Source organism: Heterodontus francisci, chromosome 4, assembly GCF_036365525.1.
Source record: "Heterodontus francisci isolate sHetFra1 chromosome 4, sHetFra1.hap1, whole genome shotgun sequence".
NCBI classification, from domain to species: Eukaryota; Metazoa; Chordata; class Chondrichthyes; order Heterodontiformes; family Heterodontidae; genus Heterodontus; species Heterodontus francisci.
The window spans coordinates 93,559,104-93,581,398 of NC_090374.1; the positions used below are offsets into that span (position 1 = coordinate 93,559,104).

General features: G+C 43.5%; 1 protein-coding gene across 7 annotated transcripts in view; it reads right to left on the reverse strand.

The window, feature by feature from the left end:
* Nucleotides 1–22,295, reverse strand: part of sema6a (sema domain, transmembrane domain (TM), and cytoplasmic domain, (semaphorin) 6A) — a 187,507-nt gene that overhangs the window by 68,487 nt on the left and 96,725 nt on the right. For all 7 annotated transcript variants that reach the window (XM_068029878.1, XM_068029883.1, XM_068029880.1 and 4 more), the window contains 2 exons: nucleotides 15,531–15,593; nucleotides 15,121–15,222 (listed from right to left, as the gene is read on the reverse strand). In XM_068029878.1, the coding sequence (XP_067885979.1) occupies nucleotides 15,121–15,222; nucleotides 15,531–15,593 (165 nt within the window). The remainder of the gene's footprint in view (nucleotides 1–15,120; nucleotides 15,223–15,530; nucleotides 15,594–22,295) is intronic.

Consider the following 22,295-nt stretch of genomic DNA (forward strand, 5'->3'; position numbering starts at 1 on the left):
AGCAGAGGGAGGCTCACCCCCGATTTTTGTGCCGGTGCGCAGGGTCTCTGCCACAAGGTAAATTTTCGGCCAGTATCTTTATTGCAACAGTACTTCTTTAAATACAGGATTTCTAGCTATTCTTTCATCAAAGACTTTAAAAATGTCTCACTCAGCAAAAAGCTACATAAAGCTGCCCATGTGCAAAAACAGGTCTGAGAATATAAATAAAAATGTTGTCAAGATTCTGGCCTTGTAACTTTTTTCTAGTCATAGAATATGAAAGTCGAATTAGGAACTATTTTCTCCTGAGTTGAAAAGGCAGGTTTACATCTGATGTGCTCAACGTTATTTGAGAAATAAACACTCTATTTCCTTGAAAACTGCCTGTTATGATTTCAGCATCAATCATCAAAAAAAAAGCTTCCTAATGACCAATCTTGTTCCATGACAAAGTCATTGCTTAGGATTTTAGTTTCAGAGCAACATTATAACTGCTCCTTCCTTGAGTCTAAGTTTGTGCGGTGGCATGCCTATTGGAGTTAGAATGTGTAGAAATTCTGGAGGCATCATCTTCGTCTATAGAATCAACGCTGATGTATTCTTTTAATTCACCTGACAGCTACTCTAAAACCATTTCCATTTAAATCTAGTGAATCTTCATTTTTAGCACAAAGAACAGCTTTCGAATAATAAGTTGCATCAAATAATTGTTCCCTCCATTTTGTCACAACCAATTCCATCATCTCATCTGTTCCTCCCTTACCATCCCCATAGCATGCCATTCAATCTTTCCCATACAAACCCTCTCATTCCATCCCCATCCCATTACTTCCATCCTTTTCATACCATCCCCATCCTGCTCTTACCATCTCCATCCCTCTCATCAATCCCATTCCATCCTTACTGAAAACAATCTTTCCAGCCAGGGTAACTTTGTTGTTAGACTCCCCTTCCCTTCTGCTGATTTTGTGGTCCATCAACCCCACCCCACAACCCTACCACCACCACCAACCGCTGGCAGCTGCATGTGCATCACGTGCTCCAGTTCTCCACTTGCCCCGCATGCCTCTGCCTGGGCCTGGCACCGCCCACCAAATAAATCAACAGATGGGGCCCTTAAACCAACCAATCAGAACAGGTCAGACAGATAAAAAACAAGCATTATTATTATTATAGATTGAGGTTTGATTTTAGGCTTTCTCATCTGGAACCCAGCACTCTAGCATTTTAGATATCCATGGGCTAGCTTCAGCTTAATACATGATGTATTTTACTCCAATTGTTACATTGTATTTTTTTATTCATTCCGAGGATGTGGACATCGCTGGCCAGGCCAGCATTTATTGCCCATCCCTAATTACCTTCCAGAAGGTGGTGGTGAGCTGTCTTCTTGAACTGGTGCAGTCCATGTAGGGTAGATACACCCACAGTGCTGCTAGGAAGGGAGTTCCAGGATTTTGACCCAGTGACAGTGAATGAAAGGCGATATAGTTCCAAGTCAGGATGGTGTGTGGCTTGGAGGTGAACTTGCAGGTGGTTGTGTTCCCATGCATCTACTGCCCTTGTCCTTCTAGGTGGTAGAGCTCGCGGGTTTGGAAGGTGCTGTCGAAGGGGCCTTGGCGCATTGCTGCAGTGCATCTTGTAGGTGGTACACACTGCTGCCACTGTACATCGGTGGTGGAGGGAGTGAATGTTAGTGGATTGGGTGCCAATCAACTGGGCTTCTTCGTCATGGATGGTGTCAAGCTTCTTGTGTGTTGTTGGAGCTGCACCCATCCAGACAAGTGGAGAGTATTCCATCACACTCCTGACTTGTGCCTTGTAGATGGCTTTGGGGAGTCAGGAGGTGAGTTACTCGCCGCAGGATTCCTAGCCTCTGACCTGCTCTTGTCGCCACGTTATTTATATGGCTACTCCAGTTCAGTCTCTGGTCAATAGTAACCACCAGGATGTTGATAGTGGGGATTCAGCGATCGTAATGCCATTGAATGTCAAGGGGAGATGGTTAGATTCTCACTTGTTGGAGATGGTCATTGCCTGGCACTTGAGTGGCGTGAATGTTACTTGCCACTTAACAGCCCAAGCCTGGCTATTGTTACATTGTGTGGAGTTTGCAAGTTCTCCCTGTGTCTGCGTGGGTTTTCTCCGGGTGCTCCGGTTTCCTCCCACAAGCCAAAAGACTTGCAGGTTGGTAGGTAAATTGGCCATTATAGATTGCCCCTAGTATAGGTAGGTGGTAGGGAAATATAGGGACAGGTGGGGATGTGGTAAGAATATGGGATTAGTGTAGGATTAGTATAAATGGGTGGTTGATGGTCGGCACAGACTCGGTGGGCCGAAGGGCCTGTTTCAGTGCTGTATCTCTAAAACTAAAACTATTGTCCAGGTCTTGCTGCATTTCTACACAGACTGCTTCAGTATCTGAGGAATCGCGAATGGTGCTGAACATTGTGCAATCATCAGCGAACATCTCTACTTCTGACCTTATGATTGAAGGAAGGTCATTGATGAAGCAGCTGAAGATGGTTGGGCCAAGGACACTACCCTGAGGAACTCCTGCAGTAATGTCCTGGAGCTGAGATGATTGACCTCGAACAACCACAAACATCGTACTTTGCGCTAGGTATGATTCCAACCAGCGGAGAGTTTTCCCCGATTCCCATTGACTCCAGGTTTGCTGGGGCTCCTTGATGCCATACTCGGTCAAATGCTGCTTTGATGTCAAGGGCAGTCACTCTCACCTAATGAACTCTGGAGCAATGTGCACAGAAACAGGCCATTCGGCCCAACATAGAGTCATAACAGCACAGGAGGTGGCCAATTGGCCCGTTGAATCCATGACAGTCCTATTCCTCCGCTTTATCTCTGTAGCCCTGCAAGTTTAATCCCCTCAAGTGGCCATCCAATTTCCTTTTGAAAATCATTCATTGCCTCCGCTTCCACCATACTCATAGATCATAAATTCGAGGTCATTACCACTCGCTGCATAAAAATGTTCTTCTGCATATCCCCACTACATCTCTTGCCCAAAACTTTAAATCTGTGTCCCACAGTCCTTGCATCATCAGCTAATGGGAACATCTTTTTTTGTCTACCTTATCTAAACCTGTCATAACCTTGTACACCTCTTTCAAATCTCCTTCAATCTCCTTTGCTCCAAGGAGAACAACCCCAGCTTCTCCAACCTAACAGGGCGGCTAATCTCCCTTATCCCTGGAACCATTCTGGTAAAGCTCCTCTGCATCCTTTCAAGAACCCTCATATCCTTCCTGAAGTGCAGTGACCAGAACTAAACACAATACTCTCATTGTGGCCTAAACAGAGCAGCATAACCTCCTTGCTTTTGTACTCAATCCCTCTATTTATGAAAGTCAAGATCCCATATGCTTTGCAAACTACTCTATCAATATGTCCTGCCACCTTCAAAGCTCTATGAACATGAACCCCCAGGTCCCTCTGTCCCGGTTAACTCTTGAAAACGGTGCCATTTTGTCCATATGGCTTCTCCTTATCCCTTCTGCCAAAATGCATCACCTCACACTTCTCTGTATTAAATTCCATCTGCCACTTGACTGCCCATTCTGCTAGCCTATCTGTATCCTATTGCAGTCGACTGGTATCATTCTCATTTTCTGCCACACCGACAAGTTGGGTATCATCGCCAAATTTTGGAATTTTACTCTGTATTCCAATATCCAAGACTCTTTCAAAAGATGTAGGCATTGCTGGCAAGGTCATCATTTATTACCCATCCCTAATTGCCCTTGAGAAGGTAGTGGTGAGCCGCTTTCTTGGACCGCTGCAGTCCATGTGGTGTAGGTACACCCACAGTGCTGTTAGGAAGGGAGTACCAGGATTTTCTCCCAGTGAAGGAAGTGTTATCGTTCCAAGTCAGGATGGCATGTGGCTTTGAGGGGAACTTACAGATGGTGGTGTTCCCATGCATCTGCTGCCCAGGTCCTTCTAAGGTGTAGAGTCGCAGGTTTGGAAGGTGCTGTCGAAAGAGCCTTGGTGAGTTGCTGCAGTGTATGTTGTAGATGTGTTACGGAAGTATTTCCATTTTTAATATTTTGTGAGGATTTGTGTTTTAAAATTTTGATATGGATTCCTTTGGAAAACGGAAGAGATTACACAGATGCTGGACTTTTATTGTTTAAAAAAAAAAGTCCACTGGAATGACTTTGGGACTCCATTTAAAATCACTTACTGGATGTCACATGTCTTAAGCTAAATAAACAACAGGAGCCTTAGTGACTGGGGGGGGGGCGGCGGGGGGAGTTGTTTACACAGAAGTGATATATCAAGATGAATGGTGGTCAAGAGTTGATTTCGTTTTGGATTGTTTTGAGTTATTTGGGGGTAAGCCTGCCAAGAGAGAAGAATCTCATCCTTTCCCACCTCTCTGAGGAACCCTGAGAATCTAGTGTATGATAGCTGAAATCCTTAAGGCCGCATTTCTCCTGGAAAGCCTGCCAGACTAAGTCTCAAAGTTGTTTGAAGAGAACTGCTCCAAAAAGATCCCAGTGACAGTCGTCTAAGTGTATTTGGGGGCCACAATAAAGGGAGAACTGACATCATTCCATGTCTTCGCCTTTTCCTTCAAGAATTAACAAGTATTTGGCCAAAGTATTTTTTGTCCTTTTTTGTAAAGGGATCTCTGCAGAGAAAACCTCTTTATTTTTTCTTTAACCAGTGTGTGTGTGTGTGTGTGTGAGAGAGAGAGAGAGAGAGAGAGAGAGAGAGAGAGAGAGAGAGAGAGAGAGAGAGAGAGAGAGAGAGAGAGAGAGAGAGAGAGAGAGAGAGAGAGAGAGAGAGAGAGATGAGAGAGAGAGAGAGAGAGAGAGAGAGAGAGAGAGAGAGAGAGAGAGAGAGAGAGAGAGAGAGAGGGGAACTTTCATATTTCAATCTGTGTGTTAATGCTTTTCATCTTTGCTGAATTCGTCTTGTTCTATAATAAGTTGATAATTTTGTCATTTTTATTAAAGAAACCTGGGTGGTGGATTTTATTCTGAAATAAAAATAGAGTATATAATTGGCCATATTGGTAACTGGGTAAACATTTAAATATATCTTGTGACCTGTAGAGAAGTGGAACTAGTGAAAGACTGTGCACTCTTCTTGCCTCAGTTGTAACAGATGGTACACACTGTGCGTCGGTGGTGGAGGGATTGAATGTTGAAGGTGGTGGATGGGGTGCCAATCAAGCGGGCTGCTTTGTCCTGGATCGTGTCGAGCTTCTTGAGTGTTGTTGGAGCTGCACTCATCCAGGCAAGTGGAGAGTATTCCATCACACTCCTGACTTGTGCCTTGTAGATGGTGGACAGGCTTTGGGGAGTCAGGAGGCAGGTTACTCCCTACAGAATTCCCGGCCTCTGACCTACTCTTGTAGCCACAGTACTTATATGGTTGCTCCAGTTCTGTTTCTGGTCAATGGTAACCCCTAGGATGTTGCTTGTGGGGGATTAAGCGATTATAATGCCATTAAGGTGAGATGGTTAGATTCTCTCTTGTTGGAGATGGTCATTGTCTGGCACTTGTGTGACGCAAATGTAACTTGCCACTTATCAGCCCAAGGCTGAATGTTGTCCAGGTCTTGCTGCATATGGACACGGACTGCGTCAGTATCTGAGGACTCACGAATGGTGCTGAACATTATGCAATCATCAGCAAACATCCCCACTTTTGACCTGATGATGCAGGGACAATCATTAACAAAGCAGCTGAAGATGTTTGGGCATAGGACACCACCCTGAGGAACTCCTGCAGTGATGTCCTGGGTCTGAGATGATTGACCTCCAACAACCACAACCATCTTCCTTTGTGCTAGTTAAGACTCCAACAAGTGAAGGGTTTTCCCCCTGATTCCCATTGACTACAATTTTGCTTGGTCTCCTTGATGCCAGACTCTGTCAAATGCTGCCTTGTTGTCAAGGGCAGTCACTTTCACCTTAGCTCAAGTTCAGCTCTTTTGTCCATTTTTGGACCAAGGCTGTCATGTGATCAGGAGTTGAGTGGCCCTGGCAGAACCCAAACTGAGCATCAATGAGCAGATTATTGCTGACTAAGTGCCACTTGATAGCAGTGTTGACGACACCTTCCATCACTTGCTGATGATCGAGAATAGACTGATGGGGCAGTAACTGGCCGCGTTGAATTTGTCCTGCTTTTTGTGGACAGGATATACCTAGGCAATTTTCCACATTATCAGGTAGATGCCATTGTTGTAGCTGTATTGGAACAGCTTGGCTAGGGGCGTGGCTAGTTCTGAAGTCAAGTCTTCAGTACTATTGCCAGAATTTTGTCAGGGCCCATAGCCTGTGCTGTTACTTGATATCACGCAGATGAATCAAGTTGGCTGAAGACTGGCATCTATGATGCTGGGGACCTCAGGAGGAGGCCGAGATGGATCATCCACTCGGCAGTTCTGGCTAAAGAATGTTGCAAATGTCTTGTCTTCTGCACTGATGTGCTGGGCCCCCCCATCATTGAGGATGAGGATATTTGTGGTGCCTCCTCCTCCTCCTGTTAGTTGTTTAATTGTCCACCAGCATTCACAATTGGATGTGGCAGGACTGCAGAGCTTAGATCTGTTCCGTTGGTTGTGGAATCGCTTAGCTCTGTTTATTGCATGCTGTTTCTGCTGTTTAGCATGCAATTTATCCTGGGTTGTAACTTCAGCAGTCTGACAACCTCATTTTAGGTATGCCTGGTGCTGCTCCTGGCATGCTCTCCTGCTCTCTTCATTGAACCAGGATTGGGCCCCCGGCTTGATGGTAATTGTAGAGTGGGGGATATGCCAGGCCAGGAGGTTACAGATTGTGGTTGAATAGAATTCTGCTGATGACCAGATTTCAGTTGCTGGATCCGTTCGAAATCTATCCCATTTAGCGCAGTGGTAGAGGAAATTAGAATATAACATCAAAGAGAGAAAGATACAATACTTCAGTCACATCTCTAGCGCAGAAGGTAGACAGAGACAATTATTGGAAGGAAAGATCAATGGAAAACGTAGGAGAGGGAAGTAGAGAAGAAAATGGACAACAGATATAATGGACTAGATGCAGTTGACATATGCAAAATGTGTAAGGGCAGCACAGGACAGATGGAGGTGGAGATTCATGACAGTCAACCTTCAGTTCACCTATTGATGATGATGATGACACCAATAAACAAACTAAGTGCCACATGACACAATGGAGGGTATCCTCAATGTGACTTCACAAGGTCTGTACAGTGGTCACTCCTACCAATACGGTCATGGACAGATGTATCTGCGACAGGTGAATTGGTGAGGACAAGGGCAAGTAGGTTTTTCCCTCTTATTTGCTCCCTCACCACTTGCTGCAGACTCAGTCTAGCAGCTATGTCCTTTAGCACTTGGACAGCCCTGTCAGTAGTGGTTCGACCGAGCCATTCTTGGTGATGGACATCAAAGTCCTCCACCCAGACTACATTCTGTGCCCTTGCCACCCTCAGTGCTTCTTCCAATTGGTGTTCAACCTGGAGAAGCACTGACTCATCAGCCGAGGGGAGGCGGTAGGTGGTAATCAGCAGGAGATTTCCTTCCCCATGTTTGACTTGATGCCATGAGACATCATGGTGTCCGGACTCAATGTTGATGGATTCCCAGGGCAACTCCCTCCCACTGTATACCACTGTGCCATCGCTTCTGGTGGGTTTTTCCTGCCTTTGAGACAGGACATACTCAGGGATGGTGATGGTGGTGTCTGGGACAATGTAAGGTATGAGCATGACTATGTCAGGCCGTTACTTGATTAGTCTGTGGGACAGCTCTCCCAATTTAGGCACAAGCCTCCAGATGTTAGTAAGGAGGACTTTGCAGGGTCAACAGGGCTGGGTTTGCCATTGTCGTTTCTGGTGCCTGGGTCGATGCTGGGTGGTCCGTCCGGTTTCACTGCTTTTAGACTTTTCTCCAGCGATTTGGTTCAACTGAGTGGCTTGCTAGGCTATTTCAGAGGGCAATTAAGAGTCAACTACATTGTTGTGGATCTGGAGTCATATGTTGGTCAGACCAGGTAAGGACGGCAGATTTGCTTTCCTAAAGCACATTAGTGAACCAGATGGGTTTTTACGACAATTAACAATTGTTACGACCAGGTGAGAAAGGCGTCTAGGGTTCCCTCTCAGTCTTCACTTGGTCTTACCGTAACAGGGTTTAATTTTAAACACAACGTTTTTTTAGTTCCCCCTTAGTGAATCTTTGTTCACTAACTTCCAATTATAAGGCAAAGAAACTAGCACAACAGGTTTTCTTAGGTTTAAAGAAAAAAGGTTGAACTTTATTAAACTTAAAAGCTAATTCAGTTAACGATGCGTCCACGCCAGCATGCATTTACGATACACACATGCAGATAGAGACAGAAAAGAGCAGAAGAAATAAAGTGGAAAAGTTTGAGGCAATATCTGAAGATGTTTTTGGTTACAGTTCTTCACGCTCGCTGTAAAGTCCTTGATTGTAGGTGGGTCGTGCTTTTTCTTCTTAAACCTTGTTCGATATAGAAGACATTTCTCTCTTGAAGTTCATGTGTCCCCAGTGGGTCCAGAGGCTTGTGAGAAAGAGATGGGGGCAGACAGGAGAGGTCTTCTCAGTCCAGGAGCAAACAGTCTTTCTCTGAGTTCAAAAACTCTGTGGCTAGTTCAAAAAACCCTGGACCAGCCAGTTAGTCATGTGACCAGCTGGTTTAACCAGTCCTGGCTTTTGTGGATTGTATCACCTTAGCCATTTCTGGAATGCTTTTCCTTACACCTTCAATGTCTGGTGATCAAAATCTGTTGTGCATTGAATGTGTCGGGGAATGGTCCTTTTTTGCCTCCACAAGCACTGTCTGTTAGTATGCAAACATTTTTCAGCTAAGTATCTGGCAACCCTTGTAATAGGCCTTCTCTTCTTCCCAGCAAGTTTAAAATCAATGTTCATATGACAAAATTAATATGCCTCATTCTTGACAGGTGGACGCCTGCATGACACAATGGTCATGATTATTCAGACTAGCTTTGTTAATTCCAGATTTATTAATTGAATTTAAATTGCAACACTTGCAATGGTGGGATTTGAACCCGTATTCATATTAGCCTGGGCCTCTGGATTGCTAATCCAGTGACATTACCACTACACCATTGCCTCCCTTCAAATATATATCAAAAAAGCAGTGGTCCTAGCACTGAATCTTGGGGTACACCACTGTCTACCATCCTCCAGTCTGAAAAACAACGATTTACTACAACTCACTGTTTTCTGTCCTTACGCCAATTTTTTATCCAAGCTTACACTGCCCCTCCTATTCCATGAGCCTCAGTGTTCTTAACTAGCCTTGTATGTGGTATTTTGTTAAAGGCTTTCTTAAAATCTATATAGACAACTTCCATTGCTTTCACTGCATCAACCCATGTCAGTGTTTATCCTCCATATGAGCCTCCTCCCACCCTTCTTCATCTACCCATAAATATATCCTTCTATTCCTTTTTCCCTCATGTGCTTATCTAGGTTCCCTTTAAATGCATCTATGCCAGTCGCCTCAACTACTCCTTGTGGTAGTGAGTTCCACATTCTAACCACTCCTTAGGTAAAGAAGTTACTCCTGAATTTCAGAGTGGATTCATTAGTGAATATCTTATATTCATGGCCCCTTGTTCTGGTCTCCCCTGCTCGTGAAAACATCTTCTCTACATCTACTCTATCAAACCTTTTCATAATCTTAAAGATCTCGACTGGGTCACCCTTCAGTTTTCTAATTTCTAGAGAAAAAAATCCCTGGACTGTTTAATCTTTCTTGATAGGTATAACTAGAGTCCTACCAAATTCACGGTCAAACTTAACAAATTTCATGGTCACAGCATTTGAAGAATTGTGAATTTCACAATTTCACGTATTTAAATCGTAAATTTCACAGTGTCGCAACAAACCATGAAAATGGTCTATTTAAAACAAAAAAAAGACGCGAGGTTTCTGATTTTAGATGGCATTTATTGTATATTCAAAAACTATTGTAAAAAGCTGACTATAAACAGGTCACATTCTTTATTCACTGAAGTCAGTGGTTGAATGTGAGCATGGAGCAACCTGCAACTGCCTCTTTCTTCATTCCCTGCCTCTGCGTTGTGAACATCTGCCTGTGTTTAAATACTGCTCTCCACGTCCACAGGCTTTGTTGGTTTTGTCAGACAGCCCCGTGCTAGCCTTGCAAGGTGAGGAATTCTGCATTCCACAGAATTCCAAAACTGCAGCACAGGCCAAGTACAATCAGCTTCTTTTGCAATGCTTTTATAAACAGGAATCTCCAGCCTACAGTTCTTGTCAAAGCAGAAATTGTATTATGTGAGTTTAAATCCACCAACAGGTGCACTTGTGCAGGGTCAAAAATACAAACAACTTTCAGGAACACCGCAGAAGGTTGTTGAAACCTCTGAGCCACTTTTTCTTCACTGCTTGACTCTTCCCCGTAGCAGTAATATCATTTCAGCTTCTTTGCTATGCAAGTAAACCCCTGTTGAGCACTGGCATTTAACTTAGTGTCATCAGAGTGTTGTTCATTTGACTGTGCTTCAGCCCAGAACAGTACAACCATTACTTTATTGTAAACTTTGTGGATTGTGAAGTGTCAAGATTCAAACAAAGTGTTTAAATTCATCATTCATGCAACATTCTTGGCAACAAACTGAACCTCCTCATTAAGCTGAGCCCCTTTTAGAAGGGTTACAATGTCTGTTAAAATCTCTGTTTTTGGTGTCAGTGTGAGCTCTTCTGAGATGAAGTCAGAGTAGTATTTCAGGTGAGCTGCATGAAATGTACTGCCCAAAACCAAGAATTCCAACGTCTAATTACTGGTTCTGGAAGAAGGGTGATGTTTTGTTCCCCAATTTCAGCCACTTCAGCCACATTTGCAATGTGTTGCCTGTATCAAAGCTTGTGGCTAGGGCAGCGTTTGACGATCTTTCTAATGTAGCTGACCAGTTTGTTGACATTACCAAACTTGCTTTTCCACAGCTCACTGACAAGAGAAATAATATGTGCATTACATGTCATATGGACAGCATTAGGCATTTCACCTTGGAGCACAGATTTGAAAGATTTTGTCATGCAAGTTGCATTGTCACTAGTGAAAACAGACACTTTGTTGAACTCTACACCGCATTTTGAAATGGCTTTGATTATTGCTCGAGAAACTGTGGTAACAGCTTCTAAGTCGATGCAGTCTGCGGGCACTGTTGTTAGCTTTCCTGACTGTATATCTTCGGCCTGACCAGACATAAAATCAAACAAAGCATGCAGCACATAATTGTCTTGCTCATCAGTGGACTCCTCACAAATAATTATAAAGACTAACATGCGTTAATCTGAGACTTCATCTCCCCACAACATGTAGCAAAAACCTTCGGTAGGTAGTCCTGTCATAGTTTATTTGCACTTGGCAAGCAACCACCATTTTGCACATTAAGTTGAATGAAAACCCACAGCTTTGGATGATCAAGATTTTCCAGTGGTATGTTGGCCCTTGCAAAAGCATCCACAACTTCCATTGTAACCAACTGATGATTTTCTGAGCTCTCTGTCGACTTCTTAAAAAGAGATGAAATCGTTGCTTGTTTTTGTGTGTTCATTTTTCAGCAGTGCAGTGTTCAATGCTCTCTTTCTGCTGTGGTGGCTTTCGGACATTAAGAGGTGCTGGACTGTTGTCTACTGTGTATGGTCTAGTGAAACATTGTAGCTTGTACAAAACAGTATTCCACCATCGGCATGCAAAATTTGGCTTCCAAATTCCTTCACTCGATGTACAGCAGCAATGGTTGTAGCTGTTTTTGATTTGCTCATTCTGCCATTCTCATATGTCTGCTAATATTTGAGACTACTTCTTTCAAAACTGCACCGGAAGCCCTCACTCATCTACCAGTCAGCAAGCTGAGCTTTGTATCAATCAATAAAATGCACCATGTTTGTAACATGCCCAGTGATCAGCGAGGTGAGCCTTGTGTTAATGAATAATATGCGTGAAGTTTGCAAAATGGCTGATTTCACGGAGGTCCCGAGATGTCACAGTCCATGACGCATTTTTCACAACTATGAATTTGGTAGGGCCCTAGGTATAACCTTTCAGTTCAGGTAACATCCATGTATATCTTTTTTGCACTTTCTCCAGTGCCCCTACATCCTTTTCATAATCTGGAGACCAGAATTGTTCATATTACACCAAGTGTAGCCTTACCAAGCTTCTAAAGAAGTTCAACATAACTTTTCTGCTTTCAAATTCTATTCCTGTAGAAGTGAACCCCAGTGCTTTATTTGCTTTTTAAAAGAATGGCCTTATTAATTAATCTGTGCCACTACTTTTACTGATTTGTATATCTGTACACCCATATGGCTTTGCTCCTCCACCCCATTTGGACACTTATTTTCCAAGGAATGTGTGGTCTCCTTAATCTTCCTTCCAAAATGTACCATCTCACACTTATCTATATTATCTATATTTATCTCTATTAATTTGCCAATTATATGTCCAATCTGCAAGTTTAATAACGTCTTCCTGTATTTTATCATAGTTCTCCTCTGTATTAACTATACCTCTCAGTTTGGTGTTGTCTGCAAATTTTGAAATTGTACTTCCAATTACCGAGTGCAAATCCTTTACGTAAATGGCGAACAACAATGGTATCAGCACCAATTCCTGTGGAACACCACATCCCATTTTTTTACTAGGTTGTTAATGTAAGAGGAAAAATTGGTGAAAATTCTTTTGTACTTGCACTGACTTTTTTTTGTTCATGATTCAATGTGTAGGATTACCCTATCAGTCTCATCATAAACTAGCTTCACAATAATTAGTGCATGGATTCCTGCTTACATTATTTCTGGCAGGGAAAGAAATAAATGTAAACTGTTAAAGAGCTAAAGTGAAGGACTTAAAAACAAGAAATGCTGGTAATACTCAGCAGGTCTGGCAGCATCTGTGCAGAGAGAAGCAGAGTTAACGTTTCAGGTCAGAGACCCTTCTTCAGAACCTGGACCCCTCCCTCTGGCCTCTTACCTGTTCTTGATCTTTTCATTGAAAACCTACCCTAAAGTAAAGGACTGTTCCTTTAAGACAACCAGGGGTCTAATCACATGCTTAATTAGTTCAATTTTAACTTGCTCCCAAGAAACTTGAAGAAGAATCTCATGTTACACTAGAATAAGTAAACAAGGCGCTTAACATTACCCATTATCTTTATCAGGATCATTGATCAGCCATTACCAAGTTAGCTTGTTCCATTACCCATCATATGCTAATTGAACTCAAAAAGCATGGATCCTGTTGTACATTGTGTGGAGAAGATTTTAAAGGAAAGCTTGCCATTATAATTATTTCTGCATCAACGGTCTTTTGGTTAACAAACGAATGTCACTGTTTGTTCCATTTTTTTCTATCAGTTCTCTTTGTTAACGATTGTCGTATCCAGTTAGCATCACTCGTGGCTACATTCATTGGCCTACACCTCACGTTTGTTTGTCTTATCATTGGGATTCTCTCTGAAAACAATCCTTACAAAAATTTCCAGAACTCTGATGTGGATCCATGTTCTTATATACATTTCCATCACAAAGTTGATGTTTGGAAAAGAAAGTTTTTTTTAAAAAGTGTGAAGGAAAGCACTGAATTCACATGGATGAATCAACTGTTCAGAATGTGTTCTCTCTCCAGTGTCCATAATACTAAATGATAGCAGCTGCACATGCACTTAAGTAATTTGTGTCTCCAGATATCACGTCAAAGGAGATCCTTCTGATTTCACCTGATGCTAGCCCTTTACTTTCTCCAGTATGTCCTTATTCCTTTGGGAAATGAATCAGCCAAAAATAATACAGGGATCAAAATGTGGTGAAGGTCATATGAATTCTTAAACTAGATACTAACCAGAAAATATTATTCAAGGCCACTTAATGCAAAATCTTGTTTCTAGCAGGTATAGTCAAATATAAGGTGCAGTCAATCTTATTGGCATCAGCTCACATTCTACAGAGAACATTCTGAGGTATTTTTAAACCTTCTTGCACTAAGTTATTTTTTAGACCCCTCTCATGGACAACTGTTAACTCATTAAACATTTGACAGCATTTACCCCTTACCTTAAGATCGAGATGAGCTTTTGATGGTCTGCCTGGCAGAATAAACAGCAAGCCTTGTTTGGTAATTACTTTTAAGTACCAGACTGCCTCATGGCTCATTTTTAAATAGACGCAGCAAATTTCCTCATGGATCCTCTATCAGCTGCCATAATTTCAATGAAAAGCCCGGATAGATGCATAAATAGGGTTTACACTGATCTTCTGCTGAAGCTACAGTGGCCAGTTGGGAGAACCCATGTGGAAGATTCCAGTGAGCACTAGACTTCCTCTCCTGACAAACAAAATTTTCAAATATATATAGAATTTGTGACTGATTCTGTTCATATTTGACTATTCCTTTTTGAATTTGAGTGGCTACCCATTCAAAACTCCAGGAAGCACCATGTAACTCTTTATCATAGCAATCAAGAATAGTACAGGAACAAATTGACCAACTGATGATCTTGCTCTAATGTAAATACAACCTTCAAATCGAGTATGAAATCACTTTCATACCTCCTCCATCTCTTTATGTCATTATTAATATTGTGCTTGACAGTACTCTCATTTTGGGCAATTCTTGGAGTGGGTTTGGACTAAAGACATGGTTGCAAACATCCCTTCATCACTGCCATCCAGTCACTCATGACCCAGGGTCTGGATGGAACAGTGTAAATACTACATCTATCATATGCTACCCAGAGGGATCCGTATTAAAGACTATCAGTATTTTGTGACACTGCTGACAATTTCAGCCAATATATTTCCCTTTTAAACAAAACACCAATCAAGGCTATCTTGGATAGCATATGAGGTCAGCTTGATTTGTATCCGTATCACTGTCGTGTTTTATATGATCGTGACTTTTGTGTACAGTATGTAGTTTTCTTTGAAAAACGTTATTAAGGTAACATATTGATTTTAAAAAGTGAAATTCAAACAATGAACTGCATTAAGGTTATGATTACCTGAAGCTGCCTCCCAAATAGTACTGAGAATGCTAAATCATCTTACTTAGAAAGGCATTTCAAGGAACATACCTTATAGTTTCTGCATGATGGGTTGAAAGCATTTGTCCCACAGACAAATAAGGTGTCCTCATTTCTTTTCAGAAGCAATTTAATGAAATTGTGACATTCATCCTAAACCAACAAAACAAAATGACTATGTTATAGTCAGCTTACAATACAGGAATGTTTCATTACACAAGTACTATTATGAACTGTGCCTCTAAAACTTTATGCACAGCTGAACAGGAAAATTGTATTTTCTTCTGCTAAGGATTCACAATTGTAACAAATAAAGCCACCAACAGGGGAACTCATTAGGAGACATCGATAAAACCAATGAATCACATTAATCAGAAGTCAACAGAAATCATGTGAGATAATAATAGACACAGTGAATATACACTGAAGTGGCATTCATTAGGGAAATAACATCCGCTTACCTTATGTTTTCCCTTCATTCTGCATATGTCTATGTCAGCTTGTTTCGATCGCCAAGTTAACTTCTGTGATGATGAAAAAAAAACAGCTCATTAGAACCAGTTGGCGTCTTACACATCTTACGAGTCATTGAATCATTATGGCACAGAAGGAGGCCATTTGGCCCATCAGTCATGTCAGCTCTCTCTAGAGCAATCCAACCAGTCCTATTTACCCACTCTATCTCTGTAGCCCTGCAAGTTTATTTCCCTCAAGTGCTCATCCAAGTTCCTTTTCAAATCATTCTCGTAGGCAGTGAGTTCAAGGTAATTACCACTCGTGTAAAAATATTCTTCCTCACATCGCCCCTGCATCTCTTGCCCAAAACTTTAAATCTGTGTCCCATAGTTCTTGTACCATCAGCTAATGGGAACAGCTTTTCTCTGTTTACCTTATCTAAACCTGTCATAACCTTGTACATCTCTATCAAATCTCACCTCAATCTCCTTTGCTCCAAGGAGAACAACCCCACCTTCTCCAACCTAACCTTGTAGCTAAAATCCCTCATCCATGGAACCATTCTGGTAAATCTCCTCTGCACCCTCTCAAGGACCCTCACATCCTTCCTAAAGTGCAGTGACCAGAACTAGATTCAATACTCTAGATGTGGCCTAACCAGAGCTTTATACAGGTTCAGCATATCTTCCCTGCTTTTGTATTCAATATTTCAATTTATGAAGCCCAAGATGCCATATGCTTTGCTAATCATTCTCTCACTATGTCCTGCCACCTTCAAAGATCTATGCACATGAACCCCCAGGACCCTCTGTCTCTGGACATTCTTTAGAACTGTACCGTTTAGTTTATTTTGCCTCTCCTTATCCCTTCTGCCAAAATGCATCACCTCACACTTCTCTGTATTAAATTACATCTGCCACTTGTCTGCCCATTCTGCCAACCTATGTCCTGCTGCAATCGACTGCTATCATCCTCACTCTCTGCACACCTCCAAGTTTGATATCAATGGCAAATTTTGGAATTCAAGCAGTGGTTCTAGCACTGAACCTTTGGGAACACAACTGTCTATCAACCTCCTGTCTGAAAAACAACCATTTATCATGCACCCTGCCTCCTGTAAGGACTCCATTCCATTCTCTCAGTTTCTCCGTCTCCGATGTATCTGCTCTGATGATGCTACCTTCCATAACAGTGCTTCTGATATGTCTTCCTTTTTCCTCAACCGAGGATTTCCCCCCCACTGTGGTTGACAGGGCCCTCAACCGAGTCCGGCCCATTTCCCGCACCTCTACCCTCACCCCTTCCCCCCTTCCCAGAACCGCAACAGGGGTCCCCTTGTCCTCACTTTCCACCCCACCAGCCTCCACATCCAAAGGATTATCCTCCGCCACTTCTGCCACTTCCAGCATGATGCCACTACCAAACACATCGTCCCCTCCCTTCCCGTCAGCATTCCGAAGGGATCGTTCCCTCCGCGACACCCTAGTCCACTCCTTCATTACCCCCACCACCTCGTCCCCTTCCTATGGCACCTTCCCCTCCAATCGCAGGAGGTGTAATACCTGCCCATTTACCTCCTCTCTCCTCACTATCCAAGGCCCCAAACACTCCTTTCAGGGGAAGCAGCGATTTACTTGTACTTCTTTCAATGTAGTATACTGTATTCGCTGCTCACAATGCGGTCTCCCCTACATTGGGGAGACCAAACGCAGACTGAGTGACCGCTTTGCGGAACATCTCCGCTCAGTCCGTAAGCATGACCTCGAGCTTCCGGTTGCTGGCCATTGCAACACACCCCCCCTGCTCTCATGCTCACATCTCTGTCCTGGGATTGCTGCAGTGTTCCAACGAACAACAACGCAAGCTCGAGGAACAGCACCTCATTTACCGATTAGGTACACTACAGCCTGCCGGACTGAACATTGAGTTCAATGATTTCAGAGCATGACGGATCCTCCCTTTTTATGCTTAGTTATTTTTTCGTTTTCCTTTTTTATTTGGTTATTTTATTTTAGGTTTTTCAGTTTGTTTACTTTGTGCCGCATGGAAGATGGCAGGATCCCCAAAGACACATTGTACAGCGAGCTCGCCACTGGTATCAGACCCACCGGCCGTCCATGTCTCCGTTATAAAGACGTCTGCAAACGCGACATGAAATCGTGTGACATTGATCACAAGTCGTGGGAGTCAGTTGCCAGCATTCGCCAGAGCTGGCGGGCAACCATAAAGACAGGGCTAAATTGTGGCGAGTCGAAGAGACTTAGTAGTTGGCAGGAAAAAAGACAGAGGCGCAAGGGGAGAGCCAACTGTCCAACAGCCCCAACAAACAAATTTCTCTGCAGCACCTGTGGAAGAGCCTGTTACTCCAGAATTGGCCTTTATAGCCACTCCAGGCGCTGCTTCACAAACCACTGACCACCTCCAGGCGCGTATCCATTGTCTCTCGAGATAAGGAGGCCCAAAAGAAAGAAAAAAAAAAGAACTTTGTTTCCACTGTGCTTACCCACTGTTGATTTTTTTATTTTTTTTTAATGTTTGTGCCCGGAGTGCTCTGTGCTTTACAGTCAATTCACACCCTATCTGCACTAATGCTTTGTCTTTCACCACACCATTAACATACCGTTCGCCTTTGTTCCATGACCTTCTGGTCAGTTATTTTCTGTGACCCTGTCCTATCAACACCTTTACCTTTGTTATCTCTTGACCCACCCCCGCTTTACTTGCTTAAAACCTTTTACATTTCTAATATTTGTCAGTTCTGAAGAAGGGTCTCTGACCTGAAACATTAACTCTGCTTCTCTCTGCACAGATGCTGCCAGACCTGCTGAGTATTTCCAGCATTTCTTGTTGTTATTTCAGATTTCCAGCATCTGCAGTATTTTGCTTTTATTTATCATGACTCGCTGTTTTTGTCCTTAAGTCAAATTTTTATCTGACACTGACCCTCCTTTTCCATGAGCCTCAAATTTGTTAACCAGCCTTTTATGTGGCACTTGATCAAAGGCTTTCTTAAAATCCATATAGACAACATCCTTCCCTTCATCAACCTTCCCTGTTACTTCATCAAAAAATTCAATTAGATTAGTCAAGCACAATCTGCTTTTTAAAAATCTGGGCTGACTCTCCCTAATTAACTCAAACCTCACCAAATGCCTGTTGATATTTTTCCCCTGATTATTGTTTTTAAAACTTTACCCACCACTGATATTAAACTGACCAGTCTATAGCTACTAGGAATGTCGTTACACCCTTTCTTGAATAAGGTTGTCACATTTGCCACTCTCCAATCTTCTGGCACTGCCCCCTTTAACTAGAGAAGATTGGAAGATTATGGTAAGCCCTTCTGTTATCTCCACTCCCACTTCCTTTCGCAACTTGGGATGTAAGCCATTCAGACCAGGCAATGTATCCATTCTTTCCAGCCTTTCCAGTACATCATTCCAATCAATTTTCATCCCATGCCTTGCCTCTGCCATCTCTGCTTCTACTGATATTTTGACAACATCCTTTTCCTCAGTAAACGCTGATATAAAGTAGTCATTAAGTATTCCAGACGTGCCCCGCGCTTCTAATCAGAGATCACCCATTTTATCCCCCTATTAAGTCCCACCCCATCTCTTACTACCTGCTTACTATTCTCATCCCCTGGTATGTCCTGTACTACTGGCAGGACAGACCCAGCAGAGGTGGCGGCACAGTGGTATACAGTCAGGACGGATCATGCTGGGAGTCAACATCGACTCTGGACCCCACGAAGTCTCATGGCATCAGGTCAAACATGGGCAAGGAAACCTCCAGCTGATTACCACCTACTGCCCCCCCATCCGCCACCGCGCTCAGCTGATGAATCAGTAGGCCTCCATGTTGAACACCACTTGGAGGAAGCAATGAGGGTGGTAAGGGTGCACAATGTACTCTGGGTGGGGGACTTCAATGTCCATCGCCAACAGTGGCTCGGTCAGACCATTACTGACTGAGCTGGCCGAGTCCTAAAGGACATAGCTGCTAGACTGGGTCTGCGGCAGGTGGTGAGGGAACCAACAAGAGGGAAAAACATACTTGACCTTGTCCTCACCAATCTACCTGTCGCAGATGCATCTGTCCATGACAGTATTGGTAGGAGTGACCACCGCACAGTCCTTGTGGAGACGACGTCCTCTCTTCACATTGAGGATACCCTCCAGCGTGTTGTGTGGCACTACCACCATGCTAAATAGAATAGACTTCGAACAGATCTAGCAACTCAAAACTGGGGATCCATGAGGCTCTGTGGGCCATCAGCAGCAGCAGCAGAATTGTACTCAACCACGATCTCTAACCTCATGGCCTGGCATATCCCCCATTATAGCATTACCATCAAGCCAGGAGACCAACCCTGGTTCAATGAAGAGTGCAGGGGGGCATGCCAGGAGCAGCACCAGGCATACCTCAAAATGAGGCTGAAGCATTTGCAACAATCTTCAGTCAGAAGTGCAGAGGTGATGATCCATCTTGGCCTCCTTCTGAAGTCTCCAGCATCACAGATGCCAGTCATCAGCCAATACGATTCACTCCATGTGATATCAAGAAATGACTGAAGGCACTGGATACTGCAAAGGCTATGGGCCCTGACAATATTCCGGCAATAGTACTGAAGACCTGTGCTCCAGAACTTGCCGTGCCCCTAGTCAAGCTGTTCTGGTACAGCTACAACACTGGCATCTACCAGACAATGTGGAAAATTGTCCAGGTATGTCCTGTACACAAAAAGCAGGACAAATCCAACCCAGCCAATTACCGCCCTGTCAATCTACTCTTGATCATCAGTAAAGTGATGAAAGGTGTTGTTGAGAATGCTATCAAGCGGCAGTTGCTTTGCAATAACCTGCTCACTGATGCTCAGTTTGGGTTCCGCCATGGCCAGTCAGCTCCTGAGCTCATTACAGCCTTGGCTCAAACATGGACAAAAGAGCAGAACTCAAGGAGGTGAGGTGAGAGTGACTGCCCTTGACATCAAGGCAGCATTTGACCAAGTATGGCATCAAGGAGCCCCAGCAAAACTGGAGTCAATGGGAATCAGGGGGGAAACACTCACTGGTTAGAGTCAAACCTAGTGCAAAGGAAGATGGTTGTGATTGTTAGAGGTCAATCATCTCAGCTCCAGGACATCAGTGCAGGAGTTCCTCCGGGTAGTGGCCTAGGCCAACCATGTTCAGCTGCTTCTTCAATGACCTTCCCTCCATCATAAGGTCAGAAATGGGAATGTTCACTGATGATTGCACAATATTCAGCACCATTCGCGACTCCTCAGATATTGAAACAGTCTGTGTAGAAATGCGGCAAGACCTGAACAACATCCAAGCTTGGGCTGATAAGTGGCAAGTAACATTCGCGCCACACAAGTGCCAGGCAATGACCATCTCCAACAAGAGAAAATCTAACCATCTCCCCTTGACATTCAATGGCATTACGATCGCTGAATCCCCCACTATCAAAATCCTGGGGGTTACCATTGACCAGAAACTGAACTGGAGTAGCCACAAAAATAACATGGCTACAAGAGCAGGTCAGAGGCTAGGAATCCTGCGGTGAGTAACTCACCTCCTGACTCCCCAAAGCCTGTCCACCATCTACAAGGCACAAGTCAGGAGTGTGATGGAATACTCTCCACTTGTCTGGATGGGTGCAGCTCCAATAACACTCAAGAAGCTCAACACCATCCAGGACAAAGCACCCGCTTGATTGGCACCCCATCCACCACCTTCACCATTCACTCCTTCCACCACTGACGCAAAGTGGCAGCAGTGTGTACCATCCACAGGATGCTCCTTAGACAGCCCCTTCCAAACCTGCGACCTCTACCAACTAGAAGGACCAGGCAGCAGTTGCATGGAACACCACCACCTGCAAGTTCCCCTCCACACCACACACCATCCTGACTTGGAACTATACTGCTATTCCTTCACTGTCACTGGGTCAAAATCCTGGAACTCCCTTCCTAACAGTACTGTGGGTGTACCTATCCCATATGGACTGCAGCAGTTCAAGAAAGCAGCACACCACCACCTTCTCAAGGGCAATTAGGGATGGGCAATAAATGCTGGCACAGCCAGCGATGCCCACATCCCATGAATGAATAAAGCAAAAAATGCCAGTAGAAGATTTTTGGGTTCCCTTTTATATTAGTTGCCATTCGATTCTCATTTTTTCTCTTTTCCTCTTCACTTCCCCTTTCAACTTATTGTATTTGGCCTGGTTCTCACTTGAAGAATTCAACTGACATTCACCATACACCCTCTTTTTTTGTTTCATCATATTTTCTATCTCTCTCTTCATACAAGGAGCCCTGGCTTTGGTTCCTCTACCTTTCACCCTTGTTGGAATGTAACTAACCTGTAGCTGAAACATTTCTTCCTTAAAGTTCATCCCTTGTTCCGTTAAAGTTCTTCCTGTCAATCTTTGGTTCCATTTTACCCTATCTGGATCCCCTCTCATCCTATTGAAGTTAGCCCTCTTCCAATTTAGAGGTTCTACTTTAGATTGTTCCTTGCTCTTCTCCATTGCTAATCTAAACCTTTTAAGATGATCACTCTTACCCAAATGTTCCCCCATAGACTCTTTGTCCACTTGGTCTGCCTTATTCCCCAGCATCAGGTCTAGTAATGCCTCCTTCCTAGTTGAACTGAGAACATGCTGGACAAGGAAGTGCTCCTGAACACATTTCAGAAATTCCTCCCCCTCCTTACCCATTACTCTAACATTATCCCAATCGATATTTGGGTAATTAAAGC